The 15,278-nt window shown below is 40.6% G+C and overlaps 1 protein-coding gene across 27 annotated transcripts in view; it reads left to right on the top strand.

Annotated features, from left to right (window-relative positions):
• RAPGEF2 (Rap guanine nucleotide exchange factor 2) overlaps positions 1-15,278 on the top strand; it is a 269,637-nt gene that overhangs the window by 165,737 nt on the left and 88,622 nt on the right. For 2 of the 27 annotated variants that reach the window (XM_024976993.2, XM_024976992.2), the window contains exon 1: positions 6,590-7,460. The exons of 22 other annotated variants lie outside the window; for them this stretch is intronic. In XM_024976993.2, coding sequence (XP_024832761.1) covers positions 7,401-7,460 — 60 coding nt within the window. In that variant the 5' untranslated portion in view covers positions 6,590-7,400. Of the gene's footprint in view, positions 1-6,589; positions 7,461-15,278 lie in introns of those variants that run through there. 3 more of the 27 variants (XM_005217619.4, XM_015475415.3, NM_001191326.1) reach the window with 2 other exon arrangements.

Below are 15,278 nucleotides of genomic sequence, written 5' to 3'. Positions count from 1 at the left end.
ATTCCAGTTTGTGGTCAGTATTTCTCCTTTTGTTGAATAGAAATAGATAATTAGCAATGTATTGTGCTCATGCAAACATACTAATCATAATGGAATAGGTTACATGCCAAATTACTAATAAAGACAACAATTGCCATTTATATTTGGAGTAGTGTTGCTCTGTGAAATACTGCAGTCAGGAGCCCACTTTGAGGCCTTGTCCTTAGAAAAAGCAGTGAAATGATTACAGTTACAAGGGTTCTGCCTTTGAACTTGAGCAATTTGAGATGAAGTTTGGTCTTTTCTTAAAACAGGTTCTAGAGAGTGAGGTAAGCTTTATGAAATCGGCTGTTGAAGTCTGTTCATTTTTCAAATAAGTGCATTTTGAAAAGCTCCATTCTGTGTGTTGGAATTTCTTACTTGCTTACAGACTTCTGTATTTTTTCGTTTGTCTCTATGTCTCCATTTCATGCCATTTTTTTTAGGCCATGCTGTGCAGCTTGCAGCATCTTGGTTCCCGGACCAGGGATTGAACCCCTGCCGTGGCAGTGAAAGTGCTGAGTCCTAAACGCCTGAAGTTTATATATCTTGAAAGTATATCTGGCTTGAGCATATATCTTTTTTGAGCTCATAATTAGACTCTTTCTGATAATAAGTGCTAAGTCAAGTAATGGTTCCAAGTATTTTCTAAAGCCTGCATTAAACCAAACTCAGATATTTACTCAGCAGTTATTACGTTAGGCATAGTGTCGATATCTCTCATTTTATTTCATAAATTATTTTAAACAAAGAACCTAAAGTTCCTTTTTATTGGTCAAAGTAGAAGAAATAAAAAATTGTAGCCCAGATTTCCTCTGTGGGAAGGATGTATGTGTGGGACCTGTCTGAAGTTTGCCCAAAGGTGGACTAGATTATGTGAAATCAACATTTCTTTCTTTTTTTTCAAGAAAGAAATGATAATACTAATGGGATATATTGGGTTTAGGAAAAGAGAAGTGAAACTTTGACCATACCTAGCACAGTTTTGCATTGGCTTGGTGCTTATGGATTTGGTGTGGTCGTATAGAAAATAGCATTTTAAAATGGCATTTCTTTGATGAACAATAAAACATTAGGATTTATGTTTATAAAATTTTATGTTTCCAATATTGAAGAATAAATTCTTCCTTCCTTTCCAACAGATTTTCTCCAACCTCTGTAGTTTTTCCTCTGAGGAAGGGAGAAGAGAGGAAAAAAAAATGGCCAGAGGATAGTGGATAAGTAAAATAAATGATATTAGAAACGTAGTTTCTATTTTATCTTCTTCCAAACTACTAACTGTGTAATCTTATACACTTTATTTTTCTGTGAAAGATGAATACATTATTTTTTTGTTTCCCTTGGGTTTTGACCAAGCTTAATTAAATGTTTGTAAAGCACTTGGAGATCTATGGATAGCACTGTAGATATTATAAATAAATAAACGCATATTAATCCTAAATGTGGTTAATGATTACTGAGGAGAGCAGACCATTTTTCTCAACTTCATAGTAGTTAAAAGGGAATACTGTAGGTAGAAAAAAGTATAAGTGAATATGATGGTTTTACATTTAGCGTGGAGATTTACATTAAGTGATTTCTTGATGTGTATGTAATCTCTATCTTTTGGGTCATTGTTACTGATGTGGCTCAGTGGTAAAGAATCTGCCTGCCAGTACAAGAGACACAGGAGACATGGGTTCATGGGTTCAGTCCTGGGTCAGGAAGAGCCCCTGGAGAAGGAAATGGCAACCCACTCCAGTATTCTTGCCTGGAAAATTCTATGGACAGAGGAGCTTGGCAGGCTACAGTTCATGGAGTCACAAAGAGTCGAACGTGACTAAGCATGTATGCACACAGACGTTCTCAACACAGGCAGAAAGTTGTTACCTGGTCTTTTTTCAGTAGCTGAATCTATTGAGTGCTATTTGCTAAACCTTGATGGTTAAGAAATAGGGTAAGTATAAGTAAATTCAGCCTAAGTGTGATTTTTTTCTTATTTGTGTAAAATCTGTAGTACTGGGTTCTCTTAAATCTTCATATTTTCTGTTTGGCATATCATAACCTGGTGTAATTAAATTTCTGTGTACAAGGTAGTATGGATAGTAGAATTTCAGTACTGCCATTGTGTGTTTTTTAAAATGTGGAGGTTGTAGGCGTGGAGCCAGCTTGGGAGAGAAATCACAGCAGTCTTAGCACAAAAAAACATCCAGTGCCTGAGGACGTGTGATTCTGACTTCATCTACCAGGGTCCCTGATGAGCTTAGTTTCCTCTTTAAGAGAAGTGACAGGTTTTTCCACCAAGACAAGCAATGTGAAACTTTCTTCCTAAGGTCAGCGGCCACCAGCATGGCGGTCATTTGACTTAATCTTGGAGAGGGGCTTCTGTCCTCTGAACCTGTGGGACATGGGCTAGATGGTGAGCGTCGTGTGACTTGATCATTTAGTTCTTGAGTTGACATTGACTTTCTGTGTGTGTGTGTGTGTAGTAGTAGTAGCGGTGGTGGTGGTTTTAGTAGTAAAATACACATAATGTTTAAATTGATCATTTTAACCATTTTAAGTGTACAGTTCAGTTGCGTTAAGTACATTCACCTTGTTATGCAACCATAATCGTCCATTTCTAGAATGTTTTCCTCTTACCAAACTGAAACTCTGTACCCATTGAACATAACTCCTCATTTCTCCCTTCTCCCAGCCCCTCCCAACAACCATTCTCCTTTCTGTCTATGAAGTTGATTATTCTGGGTGCTTCGTGTAAGTGGAATCATACAGTGTTTGTCTTTATGTGAGTAAATGATTTGCTTAGCGTAGTATCTTCACGGTTTATCCTTGCTGTAGCTTGTGAAGAATCTTGGTCTTTTTAAAACTGAATATCCCATCATATGTATAAATTATACCATGCTTTATATATACATTCATTCATAGGTAGATACTTGGTTTGCTACTAGCTTTTACTTTTTTTCTTTCAAGGTTTTATTTTTTTAGAGCAGTTTTAGGTTTACAGAAAAATTGAGGAAAAGGTACAGAGATTTCACAGATATCTCTTCCTCCATAGATCATAGTCTTACTCACCAAAATGGTACATCCTTTTTTAAAACCAAGGATGAGCCTACCATATTCATGCAAAGTCCTTAGCTTACCTTAGGGTTCAATCCTGATGTTGTGCAGATGGGTTAGGACAAATGTATAGTGAGACATGTGTCCATCATTTTAATATCATACAGAGTATTTTCTCTGTCCTAAAAGTCTCCTCTCTGTCCTAAAAGTCTTCTGTGCACCACCTCTTCATTCTAGCTGCACCCCGTCACTCCCACCTGCAACCCCTGATCTTTTACTGTCTCTGTAGTTTTGCCTTTTCCAGAATGTCATATAGTTGGAATCATACAGTACGTACCCTCTTGAGATTGGCTACTTTCACTTGGTAATATGCACTTAATGTTTCTCTTTGTCATTTCATGGCTTCGTAGCTGGTTGCCTTTTCATGTTGAATGTTATTTCACTACCTTGACATACTACAGTCTATTTATACATTTATCTACTAAAGGACATCTTGGTGTGGCTTCCAAGTTTTGGCACTTAGGAATAAAATAGCTTAAATATCTGTGTGCAGGTTTCCATGTGGACATGGACATATGTCTTCCACTGCTTTGGTGCACATCAAGGAGTGAGTTGCTGGATCGTCAGGTAGAAGCACGTTTAGTTTTGTTAGAAACCACACTGCCTTCCAAAGTGGCGAACCATTTTGCCTTCCTATCTACAGTGATTCAGAGTTGCTGCTGCTCCGTCTCCTCACCAGCGGAGGTGCTGTTATCAGTGCTCTGGATTTTGCCCATCCTAATAGGTGTGTAGCAGTATCTCATGGTTGTTTTGATTTGCATTTCCCTGATGATATGAGATGTGGATCATCTTTTCATGTCCTTATTGCCATGTGTACATCTTCTTGATGAGGTTTCTATTAAGGTCTTTGGCCCATTTTTAAATCAAATTTTATGTTATTGTTGAGTTTTTTTGTCCTTTGCACATTTTGGACAAGTCCTTTATCAGATGTCTTTTGCAAATATTTTTTCCCAGTCTGTGGCTTGTCTTCTAGTTCTCTTAATATTGTCTTTTAAAGAGCCAAAGTTTTTAATTTTACGGAAGTCCAGCTTATTTATTATTTCTTTCATGGATCGTGTCTTTGGTGTTGTGGCTAAAAAGGCAGTAGTGTACTCAGGGTCATTTCTTCCTGTCTTGTAGGAGTTTTATAGTTTTGCATTTTGCATTTAGGTCTGTGTTCCATTTTGAGTTAATTTTTGTAGACAGTGTAAGGCCTGTTTCTAGATTATTATTATTATTTTGCGTGTGGATGTCTATTTGTTCCAGCACCATTTGTTGAAGAGACTATCTTTGGTCTATTGCATTGCCTTTTCTCCTTTGTCAGATATCAGCACTGACTACTTTTAAGTAGTTTATCTGTCTGTTATAGAAAGATATTTGGTATTTTGATAGAGACTGGTTTACAGGATCAAATATGATCTTGTCAGTGTCCATTCCTAGTCACTGAGGATTTCATTCATTAAAAAACCATGTAGCATGCTGAACACTGCAATATCAGGGGCACAGAGGCAAGCATGATGCCAGTCCTCATAGACAAGGGCGTGTAGCAGGGTAAGCACATACTAACTGCTCAAATAATTAAGTGTAAGGTCACAGCATGGCAGAGAAGGGATCCACAATATGGTGGTAAACTTGAGGGCGTTTCACCAGGGTGTTGGGAGGGGTGGAGTAGGAGTCAGTCCGGATAGAGAGGTCAAGGCAGAGGAAATGGGGTGCAAAAAGGTCCTCTTCCTCTTCAAGGAAGCAGTGGGAAGCCATGGGTTTTCTTGATGTGGAAAAGGGGGCTTAGTGGATTCAGGTGAAATGACCAGCTTTTAGTCTTTAAAATATCTCAGATGTCATTTGTTAAACTGGTTGAGTGGATGAAGTTAGAACTGAACCCAGAGAGTTTCCTAAGGAGACTTCTGTGGTTTTCCAGGCAACAAAATCATGACCGTAGTGTGATGATAGTGATGGAGAGGAAAGAAATCTGAGTTTTAGAGAGAACATCATTACTGGGGTATCGTGGTGGATTGGATGTGGAGAGGGTGTTGAGGGTGACTTGCCAATGTCTCAGTTGTGTCTCAGGACCGTGGCGGTCCTCTGTTGAGAGGGCAGTGGGATGACGGATGATGGAACCAAAGCAGGTGATTCCTCAAGAGGTCAGGTTGTGAAGTGGGGAAGCCACCAGACAGTAGTAGCCTGGTAACCTCAGGAGAATGCAGGATCTCAGCAGGATTTCTAGGTTTGGTTTTGCTTTTGAGATGGGAAGGACCTGACTGGTTCAAAAGTCAGTGTGGAGAACCTCTAGTGGTGAGAGAGAGGTTGAGTATATGTGGGAGAGAAGGGGTAATGGATAATATAAGAAGTCTGTGAACAGGGCATGTCTGGGGGAGGGGGATCCAAAATAGAGATGTGGGGGGCCCGGCTGCCTTCACGTGTGAGGGGAGGAAAGAAGATAAGCGCTGTGGGTGTGGCTTAGGTAGGGAGAGAGGGAAACGGGAGTCAGCAGGCGCCAGCAGCTCCAAAGTCTAGATGTTCCGTATTTATTTTCTGTTATGTCCTCCATTTATGGGTAGAGATGACTGTGAGAAATGGACCAGGGCTTCCAGATTAAGATGTCCACTATAATGCTCTCTTTTCACATAACCTACTTACCTGGGTGGAGTTCAGAGTCTGTGGCAGAATAATACAACCTTATTAAATATTAACTTTCTGCCTCTAAGTTTTTTTTTTTTTTTTTTTAATCCTGAGCAGGTTTATTTTGGTATTATTTGCAAGGTGCTATGTGTGTGTGTGTGTGTGTGTGTGTGTGTGCACGCATATGTATGGGTGTTGGTGAAAAATCACATCTTCTAAATTTGTACAGAGCTTGCATTTTGTGAATTTTTGGTGGTTTCCTATAGCACAGCGATATTTGAGGGTGGGGAAAGTGGTCACATCCATTCTTGTTTCTTCACCTTGGTGAAAAAAATCATATTTTAGTTCAAAGCTGTTCAAGTAAGTCCTTGCTCTGCCTTCCCACCCTGTCTTCAGTGATATTATTTGGAGTCAGCAATCAATGGATTCCACCCCTCTGAGACTTGCTTAACCTACAGCTGCTGATACCACACAGGCAAGAGCACGTTACTTTATCTGAATTGTCCATCGCTACCTTAATGAGTGAAATGGTTAAGGAGAGGAGGGGGCGAGCCTTAAGGAACGTGTGTACCGTTTGAGCTGAATATTTCAGTGTATATAGGGGAGGGAGGGCGAGAGAGAAATCCACTTACATCACTAGAACTGCATTGACTGTGAGCCTTGCAGGTTAAGAGACAGACTCCAGTGTCTTGCTTTCTGCAGGAAGCAGCAATGCCGCCTGTTTCCTAAGAGGAATTTTTTATTTAGAAAAGGAAGCTTTCTCTCTACCCAGGAAATGGCTTTCCTTGTGCGTTGCTATGCCAACTGCCTGCAGCCATGGTCCTCCAAAGTAAGCACAATAATGTAATTATATTGGTGTATTGCATTCAGACTCCTGCTTCTGAGACTGTGTGTGTGTGTGCATGTGCCGTGTTTCTGTTAGTGACTCTTTTGCTGGCAGTCCTGGTTGTGTTGAGTGTGAGGGACAGACATCATTAGATCAAATGTCCATCAGTGTCATGCCGCTCAGATTAATTGTGCAAACTTGGTTAGCGGAGTGGGACAGAGATCACTGGTCACTGCTCCGTCAGCATCACTGGCAGCCAGGGAGGAGGTCCCGATTCACACGCTCTGCCCTGGTTCTTTCTTTCTTCCTCTTTCTTCTTTTTTCCATGGTCGGAGGGGTCCGTACGTGTGATTGCAAATGAGACAAGAGTATTAACAATGCTTGGCTGAATGCTGGAGACTGGTTCCTCCACCACCCTAATATCATTCTGTAGGAAGCCTTTTGGAGGAGAGTCTGTGTGCAGTCAGCCATTTTAGCTTTTTTTTTTTTTTTTCTTTCCTCCTTTTCTTTTGCCTCTTGTTCTTCAGTCTCAGAAATGATCTTGCTCTCGGGGAAGACTGAAAGCTGGATAAGGTTTCCTGGGTCTCGCCATAGCTTGAGATGGTTAGAGTTTCTGTGTTATAAAAATGGAGACCAGCAGGGTCGGGCAGATCCCTTTTCTGGTCCGCAAGTGTGAGGGTTTTCAGCTCACCGGTAGTGAGACTTGAGGCTGCAGCTGACTCTCCTCCTCCTCCTCTTTTTTTTTTTTTCTTCTTGCTTTCTGTTTTTTCTTTTAATTCATTGCTGTCAAGGGTGACTTGCCGTCCATGAGAGACTGTTACATGATGTGTAAATTCAGCCCAGCATATGTTTCTTCATTATGAAACCACTAGCAATCCCAGCTAACCATGGAGTTATGGGCCAGCAGGAGAAACATTCAGTAAGTACCTCAAATGCTGCTTGTGCTTCCATCGCACGTCATAGAGAACGGCTTTAAAATGGGGATGATCACTGCTTCTCTTCGAGGGGGGGCAGGGTTTTTAGAGGGTATGACATTCTGCTTGGAGGAGGGAGGGTAAGTTACAGCTGGCTTGTTCTTCCAATTTTATTGTGATTAACAAAATTTTTTTTAAAGCCAAGACCAGTAGTCCACTTAAAGCAAGATCACGAACATTGGTAGATATTGGACGGCTGCTTTTTATAATCAGAAATTAAAGCTTGATAATTCAGCTTTAACTTAATACTTGAATAGTTTCTTAAAAATATTTGCATAGTTGAATTTCATGAGAGATCACTAAAAGGTTATTGGGAACAGGCGTCTGTAGTACGGAATTCACATGTAGGCTTGGGGGAGGGAGGAGAGCTTTGGCTATTGATTTGGTAATAAAATGATCAGTGAGACTCATCTGACTTCTTAATGTGTATTAACAGGTGATGAGAACACAGGGTTCTTTTTAATGCCACGAGTGTTGCTTCTTTATAATTGATCCCATGAGTCAGCCGTGCATTTGTCATGCTGAAATCCCACAGGCAGCTACTGCTGTTTGCGAGAAACACTTTTCTCTGGTTAATCCCAAGTCCCAGCCTCCTGCTCCAGGAATGCAAGTTCTCACTTTGCTGCCTTCGTATCACCATGTTGGAAGTTTGCTGCCATCACAGTGATTCATATGTGTGTAAATATGTATATTTAACTGTCCCGAATGAAAATGCATATATTTAGGCAGCTTATATAGTCATTAGTCTAAATATTTTTAAAACATCTATTCTTATATCCTGGCATCTGGTGAGTATTCTACTAGAGTATAGGAATTATCTTTTATGTATACTAAAATGGTTGAGATGTTAAACTTCAAAAATGGAGATAAATCACTGAGGCTTTAAAAATGTATAGACAGAAGGCCATGAATTAGAATATTTAGATGCCTGGATTTGTTTGTCTAATTTGGTTTTGTTCACCATCATGAACAACATTATTAACTAAATCTGAGAGGCTTTCTGGGATCCTGCGAGTGCAGTCCCAGGGTGGGAGCCACGGATGTTCCTGGGCTGTGGCCGTGTTGGAGGCGTGTTATGATGCAGGGCTCGGAGCCCAGCCCCGTCATAATGAGATCCTTGTGGTACCTCGCTAATTAAATCTCTTCGGATCAGATCCAAAAAAAGACCAGCCTTATACTTAATTTCACTAATAAGAAATGTTGTTATAGAGAAGTTCCACTCTGGTTAGATTTTATTAACAGGGCCTCTGACGTGAAGCTGCTCTGCACTCGGGAGTTTTCCAGGGACCAGTAAGCACGTTCCTTAAACAGCACTTGAGGAACCTTAGAAGCAAAGTTCAAATCACAGGCTCCTTGTTTACCTTTTTCATGGGTCCTTTCTCAGAATGGAGAGACAGGGTTACTGAAACTAATAATAATATAATTATTTTTTATTTTATTTTATTTTGTCTGTGCTGGGTCTTCACTGAGGCGTGTGGTCTTCTGTAGCGGAGGCACTCAGACTCTCTAGTTGGCTTGTGGGCTTAGTTGTTGCACAGCATATGGCATCTTAGTTCCCTGACCAGGGATTGAACCCACCTTCCCTGCAATGGAAAGCAGATTCTTTACCCACTGAACCATCAGGGAAGTCCCAATAATAATATGATTTTAATTAGCAGAGAAAATTGTTAAACTATTTACTGGTGGGGAAGGAAAAAGTTATGACTACATTTGTGAATATGGTATTACCTGTTCAACCACTCAAACAGTGCATAGAGGCCTGTTCCCAAAAGCATATTTATTTCCTAACAAGTACTTTATGTTTTACTAAATTCCAGGGTAATGCTTTGATAAAAGTAGCCCTAGCCATAAGATTTCTGCGAGTCAAGTGCTGTCTAGAAAACATGTCAGGGGTGTCTCCCATGACACTTCTGTGACAGATTGAAGTCCTGGAGTTCTCTGTCCAGAGCAGCCTCTGGGGCGTGGTTGTCAGGGTCTTGCTACCTGGTCCTCGTTGATGAGGCCTTTGGTTATCTAGGCTCTGCTGGTTAATGAGCAGACTTTTAAGATTTGAATGTTTGCAGGAGTTGAAACAGGAGAATCTTTTAAGATTTTAATTTTGTGCAGGAGTTGAACAGGGGAATAACTTTCCGGCTCTCACATAGTAGGTGACTCAGTAATAGTGGTTGAGCAAACGTGAGTGGGACGCCCCCTTTGCCCTGTGAGGTTTTATGAGGTTTCACAAGGATAATGTCAGAGCTAATTTTAAGTGAGTAAAACTTAGTAATGTCAAAAGTAACTTCCATTTTTTGCCTCTTCAAAAAGTTTGTGGCTGTTAAGTAGCTTTGTTTCTTTGACTTAGAAGGGAGTAAGATGCTGAAAGGCAACACCATTACACTGGGGGCTTTTTTGCTGCAGCTGTGGCTGAGCCCAAGGGGTGAACTCAGTTTCTGTACCTTGTAAGAATCTTTAGGATCTTAGGGGCTTTTTATTCTTGCCCCGTCACACTCTGTGTGTCATCTCAGCTGCTGGCACTTAATAGGCGCACATTAAACATTGTCAGATTTCTCATGTGCATGAGTTTGGAACTAAACCCTTTACACTAGTGTATTCATATGTGTTGTCACCTCTTCTCACTGGTCCTCTCCACCTGGCCAGGCGTGAAGACTGAGGTGAACACCTGGGCGTCACCAAGACCTCGCCTACATCTGGGCTCTCTTCTCACCACCTCATGTTCCCTCTCCAGGGGAGCCTTGTGATCTGAGGAATTTTGACAATACGAGATTATTAGCACTTTAAAATGTGTGATAAAACTGCATTTCCAATAGACTACTATGGGACACTAGGGGTACAGACTGTTAATAGATGTTATATGAGAAAAGCTTCACAGGCTTAGTAAGTTGGGGGGCATGTGAGGGGTTGTTACTATGTTTATGAGCTGTTCTGCCTTCCACCCTCCTTTTCACCCACTTTGGATGAACTAGCGGGAAGAGGGTTCCTTAAGTGTGCTTTTGAAAGTTATGCCCTATAGACTGACTTGGAAACTTTGTACGTTTTTTTAAATGAGTCAGTTAAAATAAGTCAACTTGATACTACTGAACTGATCATCTGTTTTCCAGTTGCACTTCTTAGTAGAATTATTGATATGTGTAGTGCTCTGTTGGAGAAGACGATGGCACCCCACTCTAGTACTCTTGCCTGGAAAATCCCATGGACGGAGGAGCCTGGTGGGCTGCAGTCCATGGGGTCGCAAAGAGTCAGATATGACTTCACTTTCACTTTTCACTTTCCTGCATTGGAGAAGGAAATGGCAACCCACTCCAGTGTTCTTGCCTGGAGAATCCCAGGGACGGGGGAGCCTGGTGGGCTGCCGTCTATGGGGTCACACAGAGTCAGACACGACTGAAGCGACTTAGCAGCAGCAGCAGTGCTCTGTACTTACAGTAAGTGAGACTTCAGTTGTGATTAAATGATACTTTTAAAAAAGTGGCTGATATAAGAAAATGCCTACTTAAATGCAGGGAATAAACAGTGATAGCTATCATTTATTGAGCACTTGTATGACAGGCACAGTACCACATGCCCTGACTTTATTTTTATAACAACCCTCTAAAGAAAGATTTATTATCACCCTTTTAGATATGCTGAAAATGAGCATTAGAAAGATTAAAAAAATACTTTTCCTCAGGACTAGTAAATGGTGGAGCATCATTGGAGCCCTGGTGTGTCTGATTTCATAGCCCTGCTTTACCCACCACTCTGCCTTGCTTCTCTTTCTATGGCCAAGTTTAATCTAAATCAGTTGTGTGGATTGTGTAGTTATCAGAGCTGATGTGAACTATTGGAATACACAACTTTAAAAAAAGGCTTGCTTTACTCCTGCTACTCTTGTTTCTCCTGGTATGTGTGACCAGGGAAAGTTCATATATTATGATCAAAATTATCTTACAGACTTTTAAAAGCATAGTTTTGTAAAACTATTTGATAGATAATAATACTTCTGTCAACCCGTCACAGAAGGACAAACACTCTATGATTCCACTTATAGGAGGTCTCTAGACCAGTCAGATTCATAGAGACAAAAAGCAGAATGGTGATGTTACAGGTTGGAGGAGGGGGAAGTGGAGACTACTTTTTGTGGGTATGGAATTTCACTTTGGGAAAATGAGAGAGTTCTAGAGGTGGATGGTGGTGACAGTTGCCCAGCATTGTGAGTGTACTTAATGCCTCAGAACTGTACACTTACAGGTGGTTAAAATGGTTAATTTTATGCTTTCTATATTTCACCATAATAAAAGAAAATTAAAATGTTAAAAAAAATAGTGCTTTGGTGTCTTTCCATGTTGTCTTGAGGCTGGAGTTGGGATGATCAGAAACAGTTCTCATTTGGCCCGATTCCTTTTCCTCCTGCTCCTCGGTGTTTGGTCCTGTTGGGACCAAACAGTTTTAATTGCTGTTTAACTCTTTCAGCATAAACTTGATGCCTCAACTTCGGCTTCCTTTGTAACTTCTGACGGCCTGCCCCTGGCTACCTGTGCGCCATAGGCAGCTCTGACCAGGCTGTTCCACAGCCCCATTTCTGCTCACGACCATCTCTCTGAAGTCCACACTGGCCATGACTCATCTGTAGCCACAAGTCATCATTTTATGAGCCTAAGTTCCTACTGGTCACCAAGGCCCTCTGTAATCTACTTTCTAACTAAGGAGCACGTTTTTTCCCCCACCTGTGCTTTTTTCATTTAGGACAAGATGCTCTGATTACAGACACTAAGGGCTCATTTTCTTTTCTTGCTTCTCAGCCTGCAGTGCTGTGTGCTTGACTTTCATTTGCTCCTTGCTTCTATTCATCTCTGCTTCCTCTGAATGATTTAGTGGCACTTAATATGTAATTCTTAATTTTATTAATTTTTGTAATTGGTTTGGTCTTTACAGTTAGATGAGACATTGTATCTCGGAGTGAATTATCCACCTTCCTGGTACCAGGTGTGAAGGATACAGTTGGAATGAAAAACAGTTTATCAGCTGTTGAGAGTACAGAATAGAGAGGCTTTTCTAGGATGGAAGAGTCACAAGTGAGGCTTCCAAGGATATGAGGAATTAGAAGGTTATGAGAAAAACAATGAGATCATCACTGTTGGAATGGATTATGTCAGGGAGAATAGGGCAATACAGGTGGCAGAGGAAGGTGTTAACCTGACAAATGAATGGCCATAATATGCAGGTCCAGCAGAGGAGTTAACCAACCACCTCCTTCCCGACTCCCAACTGTCTGTCTTTAACTAGAAAAGAGCTAAGAAAACTTAATTTTTAAAAAATTGCTTTTATCCTACCATGACAGTCTGACCTTGTCTATAAACACTGGATAGAGTGTCTTTTTAATAATTTTACTGATGCATTTTCCTTAGCAGTGTGGAAGATAGTGCTGAGATTAATCATAGCTGTTAGACTATGCCTCTTTTGGGTTAAGAGTCCACCTCTTCTTTATCTGATCTTCATTTTGTCTATTATGACAGATATATTTCCTGAGATGAAATAAACTTATCTCTTGGGGGAGGTTTTCCACTGTGCTAGCTCACAGAGGCCTGAGAGGAAGCAATATACTATTGTTTTATTCAAGGACAAGGTCATCTTGTCTTGGATTTGGGCCAAGAAAGCCTGGCAACAAATAATAGATCTTTTTACCCTGTTAGAAGTAAAGAAATATATTGTAGGGACTTGCCAGTGCATTGTATACACTGCTTATGTGTGTGAGATTGAAGAAAGCTCTGTCCCATTGTAGGACGTATTAAAGAAAAATGCTTACTTTTGGTCAAAAGAAGAAGCATACTTTCCACCTTTGCTTTTAAATATTGTTTAGTAATGACTCATTTAAATACAGACTACATAAAAATAAAACCAATTAAGATTAGTAGGAAAGAGAATTCTCAGAATGCATATTTTTAGAATATCAATTACTTCTTTAATCATGGTAAAATAAAAACTATAGTTTTAATTTCTCATTTAAAATACCATATTTTATATGTTTGAAATGTTGGTATTTAAGCCAAAGTAAATACTCTGTAAATTTGGTCATATAGATATAACTGGAGAAGGAAATGGCAACCCACTCCAGTATTCTTGGCTACAGAATCCTGTGGACAGAGGAGCCTGGTGGGCTGCTGTCCGTGAGGTCTCACAGAGTCGGGCATGACTGAAGCAACTTAGCATGCATGCATGCATGCATTGGAGAAGGAAATGGCAACCCACTCCAGTGTTCTTGCTGGAGAATCCCAGGGATGGAGGAGCCTGGTGGGCTGCTGTCTGTGGGGTCGCACAGAGTCGGATACGACTGAAGCGACTTAGCAGCAGCAGCAGATATAATTATCCCTGAACTATGACCTGAAATTTCTTCAGTCCTTGATTTTGGGCCTGACCATACTCTTAAATATTTTATTCAGGTAATCTGTTTAAGAATTCTTCTAAGAGTGATGACTCAAGTTTTCTTTTTCCTGTGCTTAATAGTCATTTAAAAATTATTTTTATTTAATTTAAATCCTTGATGAAGTACATTTTAGTGCTTACTTTATGTTGTTGTTTAGTCACTAAGTTGTTTCCGACTCTTTTGTGACCTCACAGACTGTAGCCCACCAGGCTTCTCTGTCCATGGAATTTTCCCTGGCAAGAATGCTGGAGTGGGTTATCATTTCCTTCTCCAGGGGATCTTCCCAACTCAAGGACTGAACCCACGTTCCCTGCAGGTGGGTTCTTTACCTCTGAGCCACCAGGGAAGCCCTTACTTTATGTACCTAGTGAAAAAAGTAACTTGTGTATGTAGCAGTCTTTTCAAAACTTTTCCTACTAAAAGCAAATGACCACTTTATCGTTATCCATGTATTTTATTTGTATTATGATTTAGTTATGAACTTAAAAAAAAAAAGATTTTAAAAACAAAGGAGAATGAGTGCCTGGATGAGAGAAATACCTATGAGAGAAAGTGAGGTGCAAACGTGTGTGTGTGTGTGTGTGTGTGATTTAAATGAAGGTTAGTCAGTGTCCTCCAGGTCTCTGTTAATTTCTTTGTTCTAAGATCTTTACTTCCTATGACCTCCTTATTTTTCTTCACCATTAAGAAATGGTCTTTATTTTTGGAGACCTGACACATGCTTATGATTGTTTCCATGTACAGTATTAAAATGCCAGGACTATTAGTACTACCTTAGGTGTTACACAGAACGAGTTAAATAAAAGTGTCTATTTTGGGGAACATAGATAGGAAGCTTGTTCAGAAACACACGAGACCATAAACACACATTTACACACTAAAGCACGTAGAGAAATGATGTAAGAGAGTTCCCCTCATAAAGTATCCTGTCCTTCTGCAGACCATGGCACACACTGGCCTCTCAGACCCGAGGTCCCTGGCCCTCCCTTTCCTGCTGGTCTGGAAACACCCTGGCCACATAGGATGGGCCAGTTGTCAGCCTCGGCCATTTCTGCTTGTTGACCAAACCTCTGGAATGGGTCTTTTTAAAAAAATCTTTATTTACTTTTGGCTGTATCGGGTTTTCGTTGCTGTGCGCAATCCTCTTTCTAGTTGTGGCATGTGGGAGTCTTAGTTCCCTGACCGGGGATCAAACCCGTGTCCCCTGCATTGGAAGATGGACTCTTTTTTTTTTTTAACTTTTTATTTTGTGTTGGGTTACAACTGATTAACCATGTTGTGGCAATTTGAGGTAAACATTGAGGGGACTCAGCCATATGTATACATGTGTCCGTTCTCTCCCACACTCCCCTCCCATCCAGGC

The sequence above is a fragment of the Bos taurus genome, chromosome 17 (genome assembly GCF_002263795.3).
Source record: "Bos taurus isolate L1 Dominette 01449 registration number 42190680 breed Hereford chromosome 17, ARS-UCD2.0, whole genome shotgun sequence".
Classification (NCBI taxonomy): Eukaryota; Metazoa; Chordata; class Mammalia; order Artiodactyla; family Bovidae; genus Bos; species Bos taurus.
Note: the sequence above shows the minus strand (reverse complement) of the source record. Positions and strands in the feature narration are given on the sequence as shown.